The 25211-nt window shown below is 44.4% G+C and overlaps 1 protein-coding gene across 1 annotated transcript in view; it reads left to right on the forward strand.

Moving 5' to 3' along the window:
• klhl29 (kelch like family member 29) overlaps window positions 1–25211 on the forward strand; it is a 190886-nt gene that overhangs the window by 159038 nt on the left and 6637 nt on the right. Inside the window, exons 12-13 of the mRNA XM_079180461.1 lie at window positions 411–591; window positions 19773–19966. Coding sequence (XP_079036587.1) covers window positions 411–591; window positions 19773–19966 — 375 coding nt within the window. The remainder of the gene's footprint in view (window positions 1–410; window positions 592–19772; window positions 19967–25211) is intronic.

A 25211-nucleotide genomic window follows, 5' to 3' on the forward strand; every position in this document is an offset into this window, starting at 1 on the left:
TAAGGAGCTGAAGGAAGGAGAGCCGCAAATATAACTTTGTTTTTATTTGGTATATTAGAAGAAATGTCCACCCCTTGTTTTGAACATAGATATTAAACGCACCCGGTACCTCCTTGTTTTGTAAATGAAAACACAATTTGAGTCGGCTGTTCTGCCTTAAATACTCGGCCGAGATAATTCCTGAACCTTTGGAAAGCACTTCCTCTGAAGCAAAGACATTTTATATTTATATATATACTTGCTATCCTACAAGAACTAAATTAAGTCTGTTTTCTCTGGTCGTAACCCAGGTAAAGCTCTTCAGTTTCTTAAAAGGTTCTTGGTTTCCTGGGATAGTCCATACGGTGGAAACACCGTTATAATCACCGCCACTCGCCCACTTTAATAACCTTTTACCTCTTATGTTTCAGGGGGCACAGAGTCTGGTGTGATGTTGGCTGACGTATGGTGCTACATGTCGCTGCTGGACAACTGGAACCTGGTGTCCCGGATGACCGTGCCCCGCTGCAGACACAACAGCCTGGTATACGACGGCAAACTCTACACCATCGGAGGACTGGGCGTGTCGGGGAACCTGGACCACGTGGAGCGGTAAGAGTCACGTAAAATCAGCAGCAGCAGCCAGTCTCCAGACGCCTCCAGCGGCTCCCAGCTGGTGACCGCACAGTCCCATGCTGCTCTGAACCCCGCTTTGACGTCCCGCTTTGACGCACACGCGTGGACGATTCTGCAAAATTATAGACGGATGCTGAGCAATCCAGTTTGAGCAAATAAATATTCACGCTGCGCAGCGAGACGTGGCAGATGGTGTGGCATGCAGTTTGTGCGGCGTGCAGCATATTGCAAAAAGTGGTTGGACAGGTTTGTTAGCATTTTCTGTGCGAGCAATAGGTGCAGAGGAATGAATCCGAGCCGGAGCATATTAAATGGTCACAGCTGTGAGTGTTGTTGTGCAGCGACGAGGCGCCTCTCACGTCTTCCTGAGTGGTGCATGAGTGCGAGGATTTGCTTTCAGAGAGCAGAGTGGTGTACCGTGTCTGATTCCATCCACTCATCGACACTTCATTTGAAGGTTGTCCACTGTGGCCTATTCAGCCGGGTCTTTTCGTCTTAATTTATGTATCTGTATTTGTTGAAATTCAGCATAAAAATCCGTATAGACGGTGTTCTCGTGGAGTCGAATGAATCCCCGGTGGCATAGAACATGAAAAGGGATCGTCAAGATTTAATCATTTCATTCATATCGATTGGGTTTTGTAACACTGCTCGCTATTTTTTATTTTTCCTTGTAACCTGGGCTGAGGAGTGAGTTTCATGAGAGAGAGAGAGAGGGCTACCTCCCCTGCATGGCAGAGCGAGATTAACCAAAGCAATCAAAAGAACATTACTGAGTATATTAGAGCAGGCCGCTGCCGCTCATTACCTAGCAGCTCAATTGATCTCCGAAGCAGCTCGCAATGCACAACAGTCCTCCAAATGAAACAGCCTAATTTGATATTTCCCCCGTAATGCTGCCATACAGTGTCGTTATGACGGGGGGGGTAGATAGAATATTTGCCCCGTAATGGAAACGCATTTGATTCCTCTGTCTCTGAGCTGCTTAATTTGAGAGCTGCCGCTGCATCTGGGGCATTCGCAGAGAGATCACCGGTTTCACCGCGAGATGTTATTTGCATGCGTTTTCTATGTCGGTGCCCTCGTGTGTGTCTTTTTTTTTGTGCATTGGTGAAGCTTCTCCGAGGCCCTCGGCAACTGGACTCAATTATCAGCATTGTAAAACCTTAACCTACTTTGCCTCTCTCCACGAGAACTGTCAGAGGCCTCTTCTGCTTGATATTACCGCCCGAGCGCTGCTGCACTCTCTCACAGGCCGCCCCGGCTTGGGGGAAATAACCCGCTCACTGAACAAAATAGTTGAACTCTTAATAGTTCGGAGGCGATTGCGTGGCGCTGTGGCTGCAGCACGAACCATTTGCAACACGCGGTCAGGGTCATATTCAGCAGCCTTATGTAAAAGCTAACGGGTCTCTCAAGCTATTCGGGCAAAATTGTCGGAGCAGTCAACAGGCTTGTTTCTAAGCAACGCCGGCTTTTATTTTGTCTTTTTCAGAAACCACTATGTGGAGCGAAATTCAAAATAGAGTCAGATGGTCTAAAAAGACTCTTTATTCTGGGAATAAAATACATAAATACATAAAGGATTGTGCTTTTAGAGAGGGCACAGACATATAGAGGAATGTATGTGTGATATTCTAATAACTTGTAAATGTATTAAGCCGAAATGTTTTTCTGTAAATAGTTTTTATGATAATGATTACAAATGCTTTATTCATCGGTTCAGATTTCCATTTAAAATGTGTTGTATGGGAAGTCTTTTTTTCTGTTGACCCGCTGCGAATGCCTCTTCCACACACTTTGTTGATGAATTGCAGTTTAATCAGCTGGCAAACGGCTGGAAGCGTCGAGCTGCGTGCACCTTTTGTGGAGACCAGAACATCGAACTATATTTAATGTGAAGAGGTTGACAGCTGTAACTGGGGGATAGCGAAGGCACTGTAAAGGTTGGGAATATTTACCATTTTGCATATTTGAATTTGCAATATTCCCCCGCAGAAATGCTTCACCCTGAACTTTGGGTTGTGAGGAGGAAATTACCCCGGCACCGGTGATGTTACATCTTAGACGAGAAGCGTGTCGCCATTCAGAAATCAGTCCCTATGTGCCTCTGCAGAGAAACTACATCTTTCCTTTGCTGGGTCTTTGACGCAGAGCTATTGTGGTGGGTTATGCATCATTTACATTCATAGTTTTGTAGAGAATTTACTGCTATGAACAGCGTTGTCTACTTCAAACATACTTTTTTTTAAAACAAGGTATTCATTAGAACTGAATGACAATGTGACCAACTGTTCCACAAGCTTATGCTCGAGCCATAATGCACATTCAACTGATCCCACATCACTTCAAGTGTTATTTATCTCTGTGGGAATGTAAACAGTGAAGAAATTAGGTGACAACATAGACAACACAATTGGTCATCTTCGTCCTAGACTTAAAAAAAAATACACCAGTGAAGTCTCACTGAGAGCTGAATAATCCTACTGACAGAATCACATAAATCCTCCATCCGACCCGAAGCACATCCGCCCTCAAAGGATGAGGGTCGGACAACAAACACAGGACTTTTGTCCAGGAGACAGCTGTTAGTTTCCCATGTGAAACTAAAAGCAAACGTTGACAATTAGTCACGTGAGTCGCTAGTCAATCAATCAAAAGTCACTTGATTTATTAGTCAGTGAAGTTATCGTCAACCACGATCTTTTCCTAAACCTAAACTAAGTGGTTTTGTTGCCTAAACCCTAGCTTCCTGTCAAGACGGAGCTTTATTTTGAAAGGACACGATGCATGTAAGGACTGGAAAGTGACACGTCCAACACTGACATTAAAGGGAGACCTAGACCGCTGACTAAGACTCAATATTTGACTACCTTTACTTATCTCAATACCTTCAGGTTTCAGTAAATGCCACTTGCAGCAAATGTTACATAGTGTCGCCTTGTTTGAACTTAGGTTGACGCGTAACGTTTTGAGCGTGTCATCAGAAATCGCCGAAAAGGCTCCAGAGGTTATATGCTAACAGAATTTATGATTTAATCCACTGAATTTCTGTTAAAACTGACGGACTGAGGTCTGATTAGTAATATGTTCCAAGATATAATATAGATGTTTAAACAGTGTGAAGGAGACAGCAGGGGCAGGTCTTCGCACCTGAATATGCATGTGTGTGTGTTGTTGAGGAAGAATGAGCTATTTCAAGGCTTAAGGAGGATTTTTGACACTTCTGGAGATTTGTCAACAACAAGCAGCTGGTCTGTGAAATCAACTCAAAAGACAGGTGCTATAAATCAAAAGCAATCTCAGCGGCTTATCAAACTGCTGCTGTTAATATGTCAAGATGCTAAGACTCATAAACAGGACTTTATATCATTTAATTCCTTGAATTAGTTTATTTGTAACAAGACGCCGCACAAAAACACAATTGTTTATCTTATAATTAAACCCAGCTTGAGAACAATTTCCCCCGTAGAAACAATCAAACTGATGTATCATCTTCTTGAGTTTTGAACCCTCATGAAGTCTTACACGGGCTTAAACAGCAGTGTAACTAAATAAAGGCTCGTTATATAACTTTGGCATTGCTGCTGCTCCTACGCACGAGAGCCTGAAGTTTGCTTCTGCATACATTGAAAGCCCTTTTTCAAATTTCACATTTTCACTGAAGAAGATCATAAAGTCACTTATGAATCATTGAAATCGTCTCATAGCTGAAAAAAGCAGTTGGTGATTATTACTTTCAGGCCATTTCTGAAAGCATTTTTTTTTCATATCTGTCTTGATAAATGAGCCTCATTAATTGCTGATCCTTTATTTTGTAGCTAACCATCAGATTTGGCAGGTGTTGCTCTGCAGTGAGATGCAGTTGGCTCTACTGCAGCTCAGTATTGTTGGGCCAAAAACTCTAAAGATAGCAGAGACTCCAACAGGGAGGCAGCCAGTCCGCAGCAGGACTAAACCCTGGCCAGTGGAGATAAGGGAACTGTTACTCCAGCCTCGGCACAAGGAGGAAGAACTACGCCGGTCTGGAGCAGTAGTTGTAATATAGAAGGCTAATAACATTCAGAAATCATTAGTCAGTGTATGTGAATGGCTGCCTTGTTTGATATGCAGATGGCTGGTGGGGATTGCATCTGAAGGCTGGTGGAATGGCATGAAACCGTGCGACAGCCAGAGTTGATTTGCTCCGCTCACAGTGATTGATGCGGAGATTGTTTACACACGCAGCCAATCTTTTTCATTTTTGTGTGCGTCTGCATTTCAGTGTGTGCGCGCACTCGTGTGTTCCCGTACTCACTGCTTCTCGAGTATGTGTCATGTACATATGTATTGCCTCCGTGCACACGCCTTGTGTGCATTCGCGTGTCCGTCTTGCGTGCATCGGCCGGCCTCGGCCAAGGTCTCTCGCCTTCCAGCTCCCTGGCTCCTCATTTGCAGTCCTTCCTGTGCTCCCTCGCGCCCCATCTCGTCATCCATCTCACTGAGGGTTTCACGCTCCTAACCGTGAAATTCACCCACATTCACAATTATGTCTTCAATCAGAGCCATCTCAAAGCTAGTAGGATGCAGCCTTTCTTTGGGAAACGGCAGGAGGTCCAAATCAACACTCAAAAGGTCTGAGCGGGCTTACGCCGGTCTCCGCTCTCCACACTAATCACTGACAGAATGTTAGGAGAGCAGGGAGCAGTCGAGTTCCGGAGGTTTTAACTTGCAATCAGATACCCAGGGCCTGCCTGCTCCCCAGCATGTTGATCCTTTGGCAAACCAATATGATTGCAGATATTGAATAATTCATGGGGGTGTCTAATGATGTGTCAATCACGGATGGTTTTGTTTTATTTATTGCGCACTATGCACAGGTTTGTGCGTCCTCCAAGCTCTATTGCGAGTTAATATTGCATGAAGACTGTTAGCAACGTGACACTGAGTACAACAACTAGCGTTTCTCATCAGGGATGTTGTGCTGTTTGGCTAACAAGACTGGAGGAGAGAAGAGCAATTTACAAAGATCATGTTCTCTGGCTTTTTGTTTCGGATTTTCAAAATAAAATGAGCCCTTAAATTGCAGCACATGAATTTGTGCCATTAAAAAAATCTGTGGAGGCAGCTCCGTTGTTTATGTGATGTTTTTCAGGTTCATTAACTGCCGCATTTGTTGTTGTTGTTGTATACGCACTTGAACTCTGCTCTGTATAATTATTCACGTCTTGGTCTAGTGCTGATTGTCAAATTTATGTTTTTTCCGTTTGTTGAGCTCTTCTTGAGTGGCCCACCTTGCCCTGACTTTATCATTTAATCAATCCCTTTTATTCTTCTCTTAACACTTCTCTCCACCATCTATTTCTTTAGTTTAACTTTTTCTTTTAAAGTGAAGTTATACTTTCCAGAGTGTTGGCTTAGTCTGACAAAGGAGACGAATCGTAACGCCTCGACGACCTCGCAGAGGAGCACTGAATGGCTGCCCGGGAAAATTTCATCGGCTCAACCGTGACCAAGAACATACAGCGAGATGGAGAATCCAGCGGGAGGTTTCCTCACGCTGCACACAGTTGAAGTCTTCTTGTAGGCGGCTCCGTAAACTGACAAGTCCTTAAGTACTTGATGTCCGCGGGCGGTGTGCATGCCGGGTTGCCAGTCACCCAGAGAAAGGTCCCTTTCTGTGGGGACGCCAGGGGTTCGGAGAGACTCCACGTCGCGCTCGTAGAAGGAAGAGGCTACATCTGCTCTTTGAGTTGTGGGCGACTTCGTGTTTGCCTCCTGGCTGCCCGAACGAGCGCGCTCTGACTGGGCAGGCCAGAAGGAGGAGACCACGGATGGTCCAGATCTTTCTCACACACGCTACATGTATACAGGCAACCTTTCTCACACATTCAACCCAATGAGTTGGAGATGGAGGTCCTTCTTCGTCCATTAAAAGCTCCCTGCCTGACAGCGCTCTCTTTTGGAGATGGTGGGGGGGAAATAATCTGCCCGGGCGATGATGCTAATAACAACGGAGCGCCCCCGCCGCTCTGCAGCCCCAGGTGGTCGGGACCCTGCGGCGAGAGAGGCAAGGAAGAGAGTGAAGGAGAGAGACGAGTAGCGAGCCAAGAAAGAGTTTAGCAGCGCAGAGCCGACGGGAGAGGTTGAGAGGAGAGAGTGTGGATGCAGCAGCCCCCCAGGTGGGCCTGTGAGCTCTGCACAATCAGTCACCCTGGAACCAATGGGCCAGTGTGAAGGCACCCTCACTCTTCTCTCCCAGGCCCTCCAGCCTCTCCACAGCAATAACAAACCGATGAGCTGCTGTGCATGTCTTTTATATGTCTATGTGTGTGTGTTACTGTGTCGATCAGCTTCCACGTACTAGGTCAGACAGTGACCCGGGGCTAGTTTCAGAAGGGGGCCAAGAGGTGGTGGTGGGGAAGGGGGTATGGCAGCCGGCCTCGGCAGCCCTGCAACATGGCACTGTGTTCGGGGGACAACGGGCTCCCAGAGTCCCCCCCCTCCCCTGCCGAGGCGGTTCTCCCCTGCTGAGCTAATCCCCTGCTCCTTGGGATTAACCAACTTCACAGCGCCGGCCCCTACTGCGCTGTCAATGCACCGGTTCAGCCTCCAACCCTACCCCCAGCCACCACCTCCTCCATCCCTCCCTCCCCCCGCACTCACACACACACCCTCATTACCCCTCGATATCTCTCCCTTCTGAGATGTCAGTGTTCATTTTCACTTCTCACGTCTCGGGACTCTCTCCGACCTGCTCGACTCTTTTCCTCTGCATGTTATAATTTACTACACATCCTGATTGCTTTACATCACAGAGCTCTCACCCTATTTCAAACCAGCCTTTAGCTGCAGGGGTTTTTAGAAATGTTCACGTTTCTTTACTACCATGGATCCATTGGTTTCCTTTCTTTCTGCCACTATATGGAAGTCTAATGTTGTTTGAGCTGTGTGAACATCAGGGCTGCATTCATTCTTGCAAAAGATTCATCACACTTAGGAGGTAATGCAGTGTCGACATGTTTAAATACATCTGCTCTTAAACACTTAATTAGCACTAATGCTGACATTATTAGTCAATTAGTAGTTTCGTTGACAGGATATTCATCGCCAATAATTGTGATGTTCAATGAGTAGCAATTTGTCAGGTTCTGAGAAAACCTGATTCCAGCTTCTGAAATCTGAGGATTAGTCTGATTTATTTATTTATTTTCAGATACAGCATCATACACTACAGGGAATATTGATGGACATTTATTCCCCTTTTTTTGACATTTGAAACACAAAGTGGTCCGCTCTAAATGGATTACAGAAATAATTGGCAGCAGTAACCCTCTATACAGTGCCGATGACAGAATAATGCAGATTTGAATGTTCGCTATGATGGAAACGTATTGAAAGCTGCTGCTCCTCATGCATTTCAAAGTGGTCGGCAAGAAAAGTGTACACGATCCTTAATGAAGGAGCTAAAATCACACGCTGGTGCGGTCCTTTAAAGCCACTCTCCTCTTTGATTGGTCAGCCGTTAGTGGCATCATTAAAACAGCCTCGCTCCACCTGAGCAGTTTATTACAACTACCTGATGTACGTCAGTGTTTTTAAACATTTCAATTTGAATGTTGTCGCATGTCCCACGTTGTGAGGCTTATATGTTGTTTGGATACAAAGAGAGGACTTTATTTCCCAGCTCACATGGAGGAGCTACTGTGTGTCTCTCTCCGGGATATTTAGGCTCCAGGGCTGAGAGAGAGAGAGAGAGAGAGAGAGAGAGAGAGAGAGAGAGAGAGAGAGAGAGGGCCCAAATCAGGCAGATCATCACGTCTCTCACATATCTCTCTCTCTCTCTCTCCTCGCCTCCCTCTGTCCTCCCCCATGGTTTCCTCTTTTAACCACAATCTCCAACCTCTCCTCCCCGGTACCGACTGTCCCATTGCTCCCTCCATCTCCTTCACAGCGCTGATTGGGTGGGCAGGAGATGATGTGTGTATTTGGGGGCTGCGAGGCCCGGCGGTGTCGAATCTGTCTGACATGCTCGAGCAAAGACAGCGTGTCCTCTTCATTGTCTTCTAATAGGGCGGCCGAGGTCTAGGAGAGACGCGGAGGTAGAGGATGCAAAAAGCGCGAGCGGTTATAGAGAAACAATGGCGAGCGGGCGGCAGGTGTGCATGAGGACGGTATTAGGGAAAGGCAGAGAGAAGCTGCATGCAGCTAATGAGTAGTACGAGCTTTATGTGCTAAACAACGGGCCAGTCGCTTTTCTCTCACCTTGTTTCTGGGCCTTTTTTTCTATCCTCTCTCCCTCCATCGCTCTCTAATGTGCACTCACAGAGGAAAAGTTGTGTTCTATGTCACCCCATCATTGATGCAGTCAGTCAGGTTGCAGCAGTATGTTGCTGGCTAATTATCAGCGGTTAGGATGTGACAGATGCCGGCGAGATCGTTTGGCAGTCAGTTTGCCCCCCCCCCCACACACACACACAACAGGAGGAAGCAGCAACTGACCTTTAGAAAGCATAGCACTGGCAAACCATCGCAATATCCAGACACCGCAACTCGCCGGCACCCGGGGAGCGATTGCACTGGAGGTGGGAGGGTTAGTTGTTATATATAGATTTGTCCTGTGTGTTTGTGTGTGTTTGTGTGTGTTTGTGTGTGTATGTACGCCCAAGGTGAAAGGTGCTCACGTGAACATGAGAAAAGTGCAGACACGGTGCTTTTTTTAAAAACTATTGTACAGGTCGAATGGGTCCCATTCAGGGGAGCCAATAAGAACCCGTCCTGCTGAAGACCCTCTTTCTCCCTAATTCTATTAAACTAGTTTATTTATTGACAAAACTGCTTGTAGTTTTTCCCTTTTATTTAATTCATTGTCATGTACTTTATACTAAGCCTTGAAAACAACCAGCTGTTGCATTTTCTTTTGTCTTTCAATTTTTATTGTGCGTACAACGCAAACATCCTGCTCTACGAGGGAAACAAACTTCTCTTTTAATCGTTTTTTATTTGCAACAGTACCTTCCTAAAGACACAAAAAAACAATCCGCAACTGAGCAATCAAACCTTAAGCTGTCGCTGAAGCCTCTTATCTCCCCAACAATTTGGGTGTCAATTTTGACTTTGACCCCCCCCCTCTCCCCCCTCTCTCTCCCACCGACCCGCCCCCTGCAGTGCTGCCCTTACATGGCTGCTATCAACACAGGGGCTTACTTTGTTAATGAAGTGGGGTCTCAGTCTTACATCTCCTGTCTAGTTTTAAAGAGAGCCGAGCGGTAATTGGTGTACGACCTACACCACCGGCAGCACTCATGTCCCCCTGTCCTACGTGACATTCCCATCCAATTAAATCTGCGACTACACACTCACACACACACACACACGCTCACTCACAGAGACACTAAACGACCACACGCTCACTATTATCATGGCTTCCTAAGTTCTCCTCCTGATTGTGTTTCAAGGTGCCTTTTTTTTTTTTAGTTTACACAAGTGTTGTGCAGCGTATCGGTAGTCTATCTTATGTGTGTGTGGCAGACAGCCCATACACAGATTGTGTGCTCACACCTTGAGGAAGCAGACTTCTGCTGTGAATGAGTTCATTCGCAGGGATTATGGGTAAATCTGTGTGGCCGGTGGAGGGATTGCTCTCTGTCTCGCAAAGGATTAGCTGAAGGTGACACTGAGGTGGCAGGTCCGTGTCCATCTGTGTTTGCATGTGTGTGTGTCTGCCCTAGTCTAGTTTGATTGCGTGTAGCTGTGGGCATTTATGCATGGTGTGTACACGTATGTCTGCGTTATTAGCCTGAAACGTGCAGCAATCCATCAGAGTTAATGAGTTGTGTGCGTGTGTGTGTGTGTGTGCTCCTACTGCGATGGCAGTGGAGTGTGTTTTTTGCGAGTGTGTCTTTTTGGCTGACCTTGACTTCAGTCTGTCAGACGAACACACTCCCGACGCCGTCCATACGGAGAGCGAGACTCCGACAGATCCCCAGATGTCATCGTACACAATCTGTCAGGTGTGTGTGTACCATGAGTAAATGACAACAAAACATCACCACACAAGCAAGCTCCTCGGTAGAGATTAATGGAAATGAATGTTTGCACCCAGTAAACTAACAACAAACATATTACACAGTAAACTAACAAACATATTATACATCATTTTGGTAATATATTTCGTACATTTCACAAAAAAGAGCTTCTAACGATGAATATCATTTTAGGTTAGGACAATCTGATTTTTCCTACGTGCATACTCAAAACGAAACATATTGTAATACAAGGAGAGTACAGCAGTAGTCATTGTGCCGCATGTTAAAAATGCAGAATGACGTGCTGTCGTGTCTTCTCTACAGTTCCCCAGATGACGCTCCAAAAACGATGCACTTCCTATAGGATGCAAACGCCCGAACATTTAACATGTCTGAGCAGCGCTGAGCGCTTCCTCTGCGAGGTAACGCGTTGATTAGCGACCCGGGGAGAGAGAGAACACAGGTACAAACAGCTGTCACATGCAGAGCACATCAACACGGGGAACAGAGGTGCATACAAACGAGTTCAAATTAGTTGTTACAAAGCTGCTGTTTTTGTTTTCATCCCTGGCAATTTGCGTTTCACTGTCGCTTGTGAAATGGAGCGTAGGGAAGGTGTTACTACCCCTGCCACTGATGTTTTTTTGACCACCGAAAAAAAACATCAGTACATCAATCAAATTGCATATTAGATTAAACGCTGAGATCGTGAAAAGGACATTAAGTGCTTCTCCATTATCGCTGTTAACCTACAGCATAACCGTTTACTGGTGTTTACTGTGTACGTTCAGGCACTTAACACTGCAGCCACATATCACATTATAACTATTAAAAATAGCACAACAATAACAAGATTTAGAGTAAAATGTTGTGCTATGACAAGGATGCTCTTTGCAAAATATATAAAATGTGAAAGAATAATATTGAAACACAACAGACGATCAGGTCAAAGTTAAACTTACGATAGACGGACAGTTAAGACGTACGTGAAACAACAAACCTGAGGTATTAGAGGGAGCTCACAGATTGTATAATATCCATTAAAGAGTGTTGGAGAAGCTGTGGCGGAAAGAATGCAAATCAATCACACACAATCATTTTCTGCCCATTACTAAAAATGTTCTGGCAATTAGTTACAACTATCGTGAAAACTCATCAAACTAAATTAAACGGGCACTTGAACCAAAATGTATTAGCCCAGGTGCATCACCACCTGAATTCACATTCAAATATAAAGATATCTACACACTCAGAGCTGCCTGTGTGAATCAGATTACGAGGAACTGGTGAAAACCTGCTCCACCTTCAGGTCAAATGTAAACAGAAAGGGGAGATAATAACCCGTAGAATAAGAAATAAAGAATATTTGCAAAAGCTGAATAAATAGATTAAATACTGATAATTAATGATCATAAACAATATTAAAGGATTCAGCCCTGAGGAATAGGAAGAGTTCATTTTTTTTTCTGGTTAATATGCAGATGTGTGTGTATGTGTATATATATATATATACGGTATATGTATGCGCACCATCATTCTAGCCTTCTTTTTTATTTCTTTTTGTAATTTCTATGTTTTCTTCTTTTATTATTTGCTTCATTTCATCATGTTTTTCTACTTAACTATCATTTTTTCCCCTATAAAATATATTAACATGGTAGGGATAAGTATAAACAACATCATATGTATGCAAATGTGGATTTATCTTAACTCCGACACTGCAATAAAGTATATGAAAAATAACAGATAACACGGGCCAAACACGGATGGCATCAGACTCTTGAGAGGTGATTCCAGTGCAGCTACAACGGACTTTGCATACAGGACATTAAAAAATCGAAATCGTAGCTTTTGGTTTTAGATTTTTCGACCAACAGGGCCCTCAGCAGACCAGAGTACATGTGATTGGTTCACTTACATCCACACACCCACCATGGATTGACAGCCGTCGTGTGCTACGGGTACCGTATGTGTGCATGTGTCCCCGAGTACTGGCGAAAAACCAAACGCGTGTGAAAAAGAACGATGTTGGTGGTTTGGAGACACGTGTGTGTGTGTGTGTGTGTGTGTGTGTGTGTGTGTGTGTGTGTGTGTGTGTGTGTGTGTGTGTGTGTGTGTGTGTGTGTGTGTGTGTGTGTGTGTGTGTGTGTGTGTGTGTGTGTGTGTGTAGGTGCCCAACAGGCAGTAGTGGAGGTGTGGGCACAGACTCTCACAGTTTGTGTGATGTGCTCTGACACACAGATGGCAGCTGACACAACACAGACTCTCACTCCTCCTCCTCTCCAAAATGGATGCTCTCTCTCTCTCTCTCTCCCGTTGGCCTTTGTGTCTCTATCTGTTGCCCGACTCGATAGACATTCAAATGAATGCAAAACCTTGGACCCCGTCCTTCTGTCCTCGTGCACACAGGGGTCTTGCCCAGGTGTGAGTAAAAGCTTTTTGGATGACATAATAGCAAATATGCAAAGAAGCAAGAAGTCACAGTTGAATGATTTCAAATGAACATCCACAGTCACTATCAGCCGCTTCCTTTGTCAAAACAGCACCACCTGCGCCGCGCAAATGTGAAGCTAAATTTGCTTTCAAATGAAAGTTTGGCGGACAATTTCAACCGTATATTTTTTTTTCTTACCAGGACTCTACAGAGTAGTTTATTACTGTCGAGATTTACCCCAATCTAGCTGCAAATGAACATTCTTGGCGAACGTGAAAAATGTTAATGTAAGCAAACGATGCCTTTATTTGTGTGCAAATTGTTTTCAATGCCCCCCAGACAGGAGCTGATTCACACAGTAGCCCTGTTTTCCTCAAGCCAAATCACAGTTCATTACTTCTGACAGGGAACAGAGGGCTATGAGGGATTGATGCACTCATATATATACGTGCACTCCCTTTCTTCTCGTGCCTGTTCCAGTATAGGAACCGTATCAAACGACCGGCGAACGTGTGGATGCATGCAAATATCTTAGTATGGTCTTCTGGTTTAATTAGACTCAACACCAGATGGGGGAACTCTCAAACTTTGGGGGTAAAATAAGAACAGCCGGGATCTTCATAGTCCCTGGTTGTTTAGTTACTCAAAACGCAAATCTATTCACATATTCAGTGAGTCAAGGCTCATATGATTCATCTTTCAAATCAACAAAGGAAAGAGAAACTCGTGTTAACTAATTCAATAAAAACACAATATTAAAAGTCTACTGACATGCCAGCAGCACTGTGAGGCACAGCTTTGAGCTAAATGCTAACGTTAGCATACCAAAATGCTAACACGGCTGAGGTTTAGAAGGTATGTTTACGATGTACGGCATCTTAGTGACAGATAATGAACATTTCTTACAATACGTCCAGAGGAAGACATGACTTATTGTAGCATGGCTTTCCATCCAATCGTTAAGATATTACAGTTTGAACTTTTGGCGGACCGAACTGGCCAACTGACCAATTAACCAGTTAACATTGCCATTCCTCAAGCTGCGGTTAAACCGTCAAACTGCGGTTCCTCAAAATGGCCACGTGAAGCTGGCTCCAAAAGCGAGTCGATCCCCCTTTGAGTCTGATGTTAAAACGCCCAACTTTATGAACACGTTTACAGCCTGTCACAAAAAAACGGTTATGGTCCGGCTAATATCTCCGTTCAGGATGACTGTGCAGGGGATGAATTGTTATATAGCTCACGCATTGACATTATATTTAGGCTTTAAGTCAGGCATAATGAAGGGGCGTGGCCGCTTTGAGAGAAAGGTGGACGTCGTCTTTTAGGTTGCGAGCTGTAAGCCGCTCACTTTGAGCTTCACAACGGCTCATTAGAAACCTACGGGTGACGTTACGGATACATTTTAATACGGCCTATGGCGTGTGTGTGCATCTGAGGGTGCGTGTGTGTGTGTGTGTGTGTGTGTGTGTGTGTGTGTGTGTGTGTGTGTGTGTGTGTGTGTGTGTGTGTGTGCAGCAGGAAGAGAATGCAGGAGAGACAGCGGTAGTGTTCGTGTGAGTGAGATAGATAGCTGGAGTGTTGCAGCGATTAATGTGAATTTGTAACTTAAGGGCATGAGTTGCTGCTCCGATGGAATCTCGAGTATCGGTTCCTCTCTGCAGGCTGTTAATGCCTTGCTTTCTCTTTTTTAACCAACTTCCGTTGCATTCCACTGCACACACTCAGTTTTTAAAGGCTACAATGCTGCTGCTGTGGACCTGTTTGTGAGTCAGAATCAGAATCCGAACCGTTTATTGCCAGGGAAGTTTGCACCAACAAGGAATTTGTTGGCGTTTCTTTTAGGGGCTGAACCGAATAGTTTGAAAACATCCAAATCTTCATTTGAAAAAAATTCAATAGAAGCTTTGAATGTAAAACAAACACAGACATTTGGTACAGCCCTAGTGGCTGTCTTCACTCTTCCACTACGAGCTGTTTGACTCTCAAGGATTTTAATTGCTAGCGTTGGGGATACTGCAGCTATTGTTAGGCAATAAGTGTTTGCATGGCATTCCAGGGTGGTTTTAACTGCACTCTTTTGCCACTTAATGGATCTTTTTGTCAGCGTCGAGGTACACAGAGCCTCAGTGGTTTTGTTATCTGAGCGAGGTGGGTTTTTTTCTTTCCTCCTCCTTACTCCCCACCACTCCGCACTCTCGTCTCTCACTCTATACATGCTGTAGTTTGTGTATCAGGGGAAGCGGATGTGCGTCGGTATCTCAGAGACTGGCAGCCCATCTATTATCATATCTTTGTGTTTGTGTGTGAAAGGGAGAGGCGGAGAGGTAAAAGCGAGGCCCGTCTCCCCCCCCCCCCCCCCCCCGCAGGTTACCATCGTAGTGAATTGGCTCAGATGCTTGTCAAGAATTTATACATTTTTACCAAAGTCATTACCAGTCAGTTAAACTCCTACAGTTGACCATTGCAGTCATTGTTTGATGCTGTCTTGACTTCCTGTATCACATGATATCAATACCTCTCTTCTATAGCGTCTTGATGCTTCTCCAACACAGCTGTTCCATAAACTGAGAAAAACAAGATGACACACACACACACACACACACACACACACACACACACACACACACACACACACACACACACACCCACACACACACACACACACACACACACCCAAGGCTTTCAGATGTGTAATGCCACCAAGCAAATCCAGTGGAAGGGTTGCATAACAGCGCTTTACTGCATCCATTCATTTTTATGCTCTCTGACTCAGATGATTCCTAGTTAATGTTACAAAGCGAGGGGCCCGAGGGGCATCCGCGTATGCTCCACATTTTCTCAGCTCGTCACTGAGTGACACAGTCTTAGCTGGTGACACCCACGTCCACACAGAAACGGATTTTAGGTGCAGTATGAAAACAACCCTAAAGAGGAGGAGGGAAATCTGAAATATTGTTAAAATGAGACGTAAATGGAGGTCAAGAGCTATTGGCAGAGGGGCACACACTCTGAGGAGCTAGATGTCACCCCTACTAAGAATGTTGACTCTACTCTAAAGCATAGAATAGATACATACAGTAGAACCAAAGCAGATATGCAAGAAAATCGTGTTATGTGCTCTTGTAATGAGTCCAGCTGGGGCATACTAATATGTGGTTTATGTGTGAATAAGTCATTCAGGTAATACACAATCCACCCACCAGCCTTGTATTTAACACCTGGTATTTATACTCCCTCCATACTGTAGGCTGCAGACTGGCATTTTAAGGTTGGATCTAATTCTTCATATGCGATAAGCAGGGATTTAAAATCCGTCTGCTGTCAACATAAACAAACATGGCAGGTGTGTGACTGTACGTTTCCACGGCAGCTGTCCGACTTCACCTGTCGTAATCAAACACCGTGGTTCTCATCCAGATGTTGTCCGTGGAGAACAAAGGCCAGAGAGACAGTAGCTGGTATACTGTTGTACCCGTACAGTCACAGTGCGTGGGTAGCGATGCTCCGGTGCCGATGTCGGGCCGATATTGACTCAAACAGCTGGATCCGTCCCCTCCACACAGTGACTCCTGTTGCGTCTGCGTCCCTAAGCCTGATGGGTCTTCTTTAGACCTGGCTGACATCGAAGTGTAACCACTACTACTGACACAATTTGTCAGTCGCAGTGTGTGCGGCGATAAATGAACTTGTTTCCCTTTTATCCAGATCACCGTAAATACTCTTGAGGCAAATCGAGTTGAAAGTCTGGCCTCTTTCTTTCATAATCTCTCCTTCTTCACATCTGTTGTTCTTTCCGTCTGTCTCCCGACATAAAAGAACCCAATCCCACATTGTTCGCTCCGCTGTAACCCTGCAGCCGCATTTTTGGAGATGATTGTCCCCGCGTGATGAAACAAGCCCTGTCAGGAGCAACAGCCGATTACACGGCTTCATGCAGTGATCAGTCTTTGTGTATAAACACTTTGGAAGAAAAAGCAATCGATGCAGTGCAACATGTTGATGGATAAACTCCAACAGTGTCTTACTGTCAACGCAAAAAAAAGCGTCTGTCTGACGGAGAGCTTCAGAGTTAAGAGGAGGGACGTAGTCTTTGTAGTGTTGTTTTTCTGTCTCTCCTTCCTCCTTCTCCTCTTCCTCGGTGATATAATCAAACCTTATACAGCCACTCAGGGAATCTCTTTTAGTGTCTGTCCTAATGTCACGGTTCATATTAAATGCTTGATGAGGAATCACACACGTAATGAATTTAATCAGATGCATGACCTCTGAGACCGACTGAGACGCCGAGTCTCTTCTGACCTGCACATGTTCCTTTGTATCAGAACACCTGATCGCTTTGACGGCACAGTCGCTGTGCCGCGGGGGGGTTTCTTGATCCAGCAGTCTTACGTGAGCATGAGATGACAGTAGCAGAGGACTTTTATTTTGAAGAACCGCTAGAACACGACTCAAAAGTGTAGTATACCATAATAAAAATGAAAAAAATTCAAAGTATAGTCATTCATAAAAAGTCAACGTATAGTGTGCATCTTTCTGAAATACATATGAGCTGGGTTTGTAAATGAATTACTATAGTATGTCATCAAAAGTCATAGTATAGAATGCAATAAACATGGCATTAAAAGTCAGAGTACAGTATGTGATGAAAAGTCATTGTATAGTTTGTCATAAAAACGTCAAAGTGTAGTATGTCTTTAAAAACAACGTTCTTGTGTAGTATGCCATAAAAATGACAAAAGAGTCATTATTATAGTACGTCAAAAAAACGCCATAAAACGTCATAAAAAGTCTTTGTATAGTATTTCATTAAAAACTCTGAGTATAGTAAATGTATTTCATCAAATAGTTTGTCATAAAATATTGTGTCTTAAAAAATTCAGAGTACAGTATGCAATAAAAAGATATAGAGTAGCTTGCCATAAAATGTCTTAGTATACTACCGTGTGTCATAAAATCTGATATTAAGTAATACGATTGTGTCCAGCAGGCCGGTGCACCGACCGATACAAACACACACGGTTCTTAAGTAAAGCTTGAGATCTGAAGGAATGAGTAATCTTAAGGATATTATTTCTGTGATCAGAGTTTGTAAAATAAGCTTTTATAGTAAAGATGTATGTGGAGCTGTTGAGGATCTTTTTACATCCTGACCAGATGTTTGCAGTCGTCCTGTTTGCTTTTCTCTCTCAGGTAATCAGCTTCACTCTGCAGCGTCTGACCCTTACATTCATGAACCTCCTCCGATGTGGTCCGAGGGGTAATTACATCTGCCAGAGACTGAGACGCATGTTAGTCCTTCTATCTCAGCAGCGCTCAGTTACTCAACCTGATGCTGGTGTGTGTGTGTGTCCTTGTTTAAACAGTGCTTATTGGCGCTCTTGAGTGTTTTCGAGTCCACGTCTCCCCGAGTGTCTTCAATGTCTCCACTTTCTGCCAGCCGATTTCAGCCCATCCCCTCAGTAGGTGTTGCCGAGACCATTATCAGACCCCCCGCAGAGTTTATTCCCAAAGGCTAATTCGCTTGTCTCCTCTTGCCTTTCATCTTACAGCCCTTCTCAGAGGAAACAGAGCCGGTGTCTTTTAAATTCAGCCCAAATGACACAAGAGTTGCAGCAGTAAAGCGTCCGTAGACTGAAAAATATATTTGCAAATGTCCTCAGTGAAAGGAGGTCATTGACCTCAGAGAAATCCATACTTTAATTGGCTTTAAGTGACAGGACGGAAGGCCATTTTATTTTTCTTGTTTGATATTTAAGGTTCGTTATCCCAGGGGATCATTTGCTACAGTTTTTCACGTAAAGGTGTTTTCTTCTTCTTTTTGCAACAAAGAGACAACCTTGATTAAGACGGCTCGCTTCAGTCTGAATAGATGCGTTGTTTTAATCACAGATCCGTTTGCAGCTCTTTAATGAGGCCCTCCCCAGCTGGAAGGCTGTCGGCGCGGCTGCTTTGATCAGTGGCCCATGGACACAGGATTACACTGCTAACACACGACGCTAATGGAGCCACGGGGCAAAAAGCACACACACACACACACACACACACACGTCTAAACACATGCAGCACGCACACAAAAATCGAAGAAATATACATACGACCGCACACTCAACCTCTGACAAGGGCTCAGTCGCATAAGCCAGTGTCTTGTTGTCACGCAGCCCATTGTGTCGGGCCCTTTCATCCGTCAGTGCCGGTTTGGGTCGGCTGAGATTCAGGCCCGGAGTCGGAAGTCTCTGCCAAAGAGCGGCTCAGCGAGAAAGGTCCAAAGCTCAGCGCTTGACACACAGCCCAACTCTAGAGACTAATGGTTTGAAGCCCGCGACATATGTTGCTTTGTGTAATTGCTTTAATTGCCGTCGTTGTACGTAATGGCGGGTCTTTTTCATCTTCCCTGGTGGTGTAGGCATTCTGCTAATTATATCTGTCAGCCCTGCAGCCAGAAACGAGCATTTCACAGCAAATTCGGAGCAGTGGGAGTGTTTCTGTATACTATTGGTGTATGTGTGGACGTAAATGACTGACTGCGGAGTGTGAGAATAGTTTATGAATCATTAGAATTTAGGTAATTTAAAGACTTCCCATCGTGGATCTGTTTAATGGAGTTTTCTCTTGATTGCTTTTGCTTTTAATTCAAATTCATCCAAGTTAGTAAAGAACTATAATGGTGTAGGAAAAACAAAAACAAAACTATTATTTTTTTTGTTGCGCTCCAGGTACGACACCATCACCAACCAGTGGGAGACGGTTTGTCCTCTTCCCAAGCCGGTCCATTCCGCGGCAGCCACGGTGTGCGGAGGGAAGGTGTACGTGTTCGGAGGTGTGAACGAGGCCGGCCGCTCGGCAGGCGTCCTCCAGTCCTACGTACCGCGGAGCAACACGTGGAGCTTCATCGAATCCCCCATGATAGGTAAGACGGGCGACAACGCACACTTTCACACACAAGCTTCCGCACAGTGCGGAGACGGTACGTCCTCGGGGGACGTGTTGCGATTGTGATGTGATATTCCCTAATGTGTGGTTTCTCTTTCCTCATTATGCATTTTTCACATTTGCGAGACAATTAAACGCTCAAAAAACAAACAAACACATGAATAGTAGTGTTTGCTTTTTATTAATAATGTAGCACCAAAACTACAACAGGCACATATTGCAACATCACTGTACCCGTTCATATGCAGGGATTCCTCTAATCCTCATGTCATTGACATCGTTTTATCTCGTTAGAGAGAGTCTTTGGGCCTCCATTATGGTTGCCCGGTTGCCTAGCAACAGTGTCCTCACAACTCCACCCACTCCCAACATCTTTCCATATCGTGGTGCTCGACTTCTGCCGTCGAAAACCGTGAACTCCCGATCGCCATTTGAAGGCAACACGTCGTCACACGGTAGATGACTTCATGAGGAGGAAGTGCTTCATTGTTCCCTTCGCACTTCCTGCCCTTCAGTGTACGTACGTCTGGACATCCACGTGTTGACATGTTGGTCAATTTAATATATTTAGTTTAAATCTAAATCTTCCATGTGCTCAGGTAAAGATGACAGCCAACATCTGGATTAGGATTCCCCGTTGCTGCCCTCCGTGAAAGACATAAAACAGTGAAAATGTTGAACAATACCCACGGACACAGAATATTCACCGGTCAGGGTTTGACCTTTTCCATCCTTACCATTATTATGGTCCTACTCAGTATTTTCCATTATTCCCATGTTATATTGCTCTGTCATTATAATGAGAGGACCACAGCTGAAATGATAGGTGGGTCCGCGACCACAGCTTCTGACACGTTATTGGCCAAACAAACGTAGTTTATTCACCGCACAGACCTGCAGCCGCATCCCAGTCAGAGCCACCGGGGGGGCCTGTGAAGGACACGGGACCAGAAGAAACACTTTAAGTAAACTCTGCCAAAAGTCCAAGACAAGCAGGAAAAACACAGCGTGTAAAACTCAGAAACACTGACAGCCGTGTTCCCACTACGAAGATCTTATCCACAGGCTGGGTTTATTTCCACGAAAATATATCCTTGAACGGTGCCGCACAGAGATGATTGCTATTGATTTGACCATATCCTGAGAATATCCTTTAATATTTGGGCCTGGACAACACTATTACACACATAAGCATGCAACATGCGAACAAAAAGTGAATTCCTATAAAGCTGCAACAGAAATGAATATTTTCAAAGCTTAAAACCCCCTCCTCTATGTTTATGTTCATTTTAATTCATTTTCCACACGAATAAAAATTCTATATTTCATGCTGGATTATCTTATTTTAAGATGTTGGCTAGTGGTGGATTCTCGGGGCATAGAGCTGTCCCAAATGCTGCTTTTATAAAATAGAATTAATATCCCAAATGGTGGCACGCTGTTGCTGCCGGCAACTACTCGGCGCATCAGAGAGAGAAACATTGGGTCAGAAATGTGTTTGAATTCAAATGTTTCCTCGCACAAAGTTGTTTTTGTCATTAAAGCGCTAGTGCCGAGGCACTTCCCTCAACACTGGTGCCCAGAAACCTTCTCTCCGCTATTAGTGCCTTTTTAAGAGCGAGGCTACTGTGAGCGAAATTATGATTATGTAACGCGGGTGTTTGGGGCGAGAGCAGTATGGTATTAAAGGGCTGACAGAGCAGCTGGCAGAGGAGGAATAAGAGAAAAATACTGGTGAGAAACACACACACACACATACAGAGATGCAGACACACAGCCTCTCCTCACCTCGTATCAACCGTACATCCCCCAGAGGCACAGGTACACAGTGCATGAATTATGTAACGAGCCAGGAGGTTACTCCACATTTGCGTACGTACGTGCGTGTGTGTGTGAGTGCATGCACGGTGTTTGTCTTTTTATTTGCGTGTTAAGGGTAGTCGCAGACAGACAGACAGACCGTCATCTGTCAGGGTGTAGATGAGCCTGCGTCTGACAGCCAACGAGCCGGGAGATAATGGACAGGTTTAGTGCTTCCTGTGAAATTGGGCCGGCGATGATTTTAGTGAGCCGGTGGGGAGCTCTTCTCCATCAACCCTCTGCCTCCCTCCATCGCTCTCCCTCTCTAATCTCTCTGTTCATCCCTCTCTCTCTCTCGCTCTCTCTCTTTCCCCTCTCGCTGTCTCCCCCTCTGCACGCCTCACCCCTCCTTCTCTCGCGGTCTCTCAGCACTGTCTTATCGACTGACACAAATACAGTCGCGTATGTGTGTGTGTGTGTGTGTGTGTGTGTGTGTGTGTGTGTGCGTGTGTGTGTGTGTGCGTGTATGTGTTTTCCCTCTGCATGGACCAATCTCCCGCATGAACTGCAAATGGGTTTCACAAACACTTATCAGGACTGACTTCCTATCTCTCGCAGAGTGAAAAATAATATTCCGTGTGCCAAAAATAGTGCCTTCAACCAGTCTATTGAGGTGCCTCGTGTGTCTCTCCTTTGTCTTCAATGTGTCCGTCTGCTGAGCAGCATACGCACTGAAACACGGGAGGATAATTGAGTCCCCCCTCACATGCAGTTAACAATTCATAAAGTCTCTCGACTTGGCCTTAAAAGGTCAGTTCTCCCAAATAACCATAATGTCAAGGTTTTGAGACTTCTGTCTCCACGGCAGCACAGGGTGAGAGGAAATGACATTTTGGGAAAATCCATAAGCCTTTGTGATGCATTTAATACTGCAACACAGTGTGGCACGAGGACGTTTTCCCCATATTTTTCATTATGTTCTTTTACAAACAACGTACAGAGATTTGAATATCCAAAATCATGTCATTTCTTTTTCAATAAGTCAAAGACAAGAGTCCTCTAACCGTCGTCTTCCCGCACAGAGAAGAAGCCGATCTTTAACAGGAAATAGTGGCCCTAACTTATGGAACTAGTTTTTTTTTCTATTTTGATTACAGAACATGTTTTTGGGGTCGTGCATAACATCCGTGTTCCCCTCGTGACGAGTTGTAACAACGTTGGTGATCCCGTTAGTTTAGTCTTCAAGCCGTCAGGACACAGTTTCAATTTGTTCAATACAGTTTATGAACATCTGCAGAACTAGTAACAGTCCTGTCGACCCCTGCTGTACCTGTTAGCTTGTTAGCATGCTAGCACACTGAACTAAGGTGGCGAGCCTGTTAAACATTACACCTCAGTACGCTGACATTAGCATTCTGTCGGAGCCCGTAGGAGACTTAATTAAAATAATATAAATTTGAAAATTAAATTCTAATTCCAATTCCAATTAAGCGTGAGTGAGTGCAGGTGCAGTCTTACGGAGCCTGTGCATGGCTCTACGCTCGTCTTGTTTTTAAATGTCATACAGTACCTGATACGAGCCCTTTCTGGGGATTTTGTCCTCTGCCTTTCTTTAATACACTAATTGCTACTAAAGAAACGGGGCCTACCAAAACGGTTCCCAGGGGGGTCTATGGAGTAATTGGGGAACTGGTTCTGGAATAATGTAGATTGAATGAGGAGATATTGGTGATTATAATTTTAGTTTTTCATTCCATTCCCCTCCTCATGATGGATATTAAGCTCAGCTGTAGATCTTTAATAATCCTCTTAACGTTACATATTCTGCATCTGCTTCATCAGGACTGTGTAAGTGTGGTTTGATCCGATGTGTTCGTCAGTTACTAAACGATTCACCAACAGTCGTCACATTCAAACATTGGTCATATAATGGAAGTAGCTGCTACATCCCTGCACTGAAGCCACGCCCACTTCAGACCAGTGAAAAACAAATACAAGAGTAGTTTTAAGTGAAACGGCTGAACTTGTATTTGTGAGTAAACGTATTCATTCATCACTTGAAGTAAAAAGCTGACTGACTCACGGCCTTTAAAACTAATAAACACTGTTTGGTAAAATACGTAGCGGTTTAATGACAAACGGTACTTTCTTTAAGACTTACTATAGCACAACGTTTTACATGTATGTTAACGGTATACTATGACTTACTATTCATATTTTTGAAATTTTTTGAAAAAAAAAATGTATGAAAAAATGTATGAAATACAATACTATGACATTTTTACGACATATTATTTGATGACCTCTTTTTAAGGGCAGACTATACTACGACTTTTTTTTCAAGAAACTATACGATGAATTATTATGACTTATTTCAACAAAATACACTATTTTATTACTTATTCTGATATACTATTCTACCACTCTTTAAAACTTCTTTCTACTTCCTGTACTATGACTTTGTCGTGACTTACTTCAACATAGTTTACTCTTTTTACTTTTTTTGACTTTCTGTGTTATGACAAATTATACTGAGACACAGAAACAAGGAATTTACATCGAGTACAAATGAACAGAGGACATTTAACAATTGAAAACATTTTTCACCAATCTCCCTGCAAACCCTTGAGCCTGAACCCACCAGGTCTCAGCGTATTATGAAACTTCATCATAAATGAATCCTACAGAGACAGAAGAGAAGCATTCAGTCACCCCTTCACCTCATCACGTGATGGTGATCACGTGAAGAAAGCATGAAAAACAATATAGTACATATTATGACATTCTATACTAAGACATAGATATGTAATACTACACTGTGGCTTTTTAAATCTCATGTTTATGACACGCTATACCAAGACATGCATCGTTTTGGCAAAGTGACCGTTTGAAAACTATCACACATCTGTTCACTCGTCGTCTCAGACGGATCCACATGAAGACACAAACACCGTTCTTACTCCGCCTCCCTCCAGTATTCGCCCTGAGCGGTCGTCTCCTGGGACCCCAAAGCAGAGGCGCTGCGGCCAGACTGCTTCATCGTTGGGGAAATTGACAGCAGAACACAACTACTTGCTTAAATTACATATCAGCCAGGCACGGCCGGGTTGAGAGCGTCATTATGGAGCTGGAGGAGGAGAAGGGAGAACATGTCAGAGCAAGAGATGCGGTGAAGCCGGAGCGTTTCCATCGCTACCTAATTGGACCCCCCTCCCCCCCACCCCCCACCCATTCTCCATCATACTTAATTAAATTAAATCCTCCTCTGCTGTTTTTGTCCCATAATTGTATTTAAAGGCTGCTCCTATTCTCCTCACACCACATAAAAGGACATTGTGTGAAAAAGAGAAAGTTTTGGCTGCTCCAATTACCTTGTTGTAATCTTATCTAAGCTTCTGGCAGCGAGGATTGCTGCTTCTTTG

The sequence above is a fragment of the Pholis gunnellus genome (genome assembly GCF_910591455.1).
Source record: "Pholis gunnellus genome assembly, chromosome: 19".
NCBI lineage: Eukaryota > Metazoa > Chordata > Actinopteri > Perciformes > Pholidae > Pholis > Pholis gunnellus.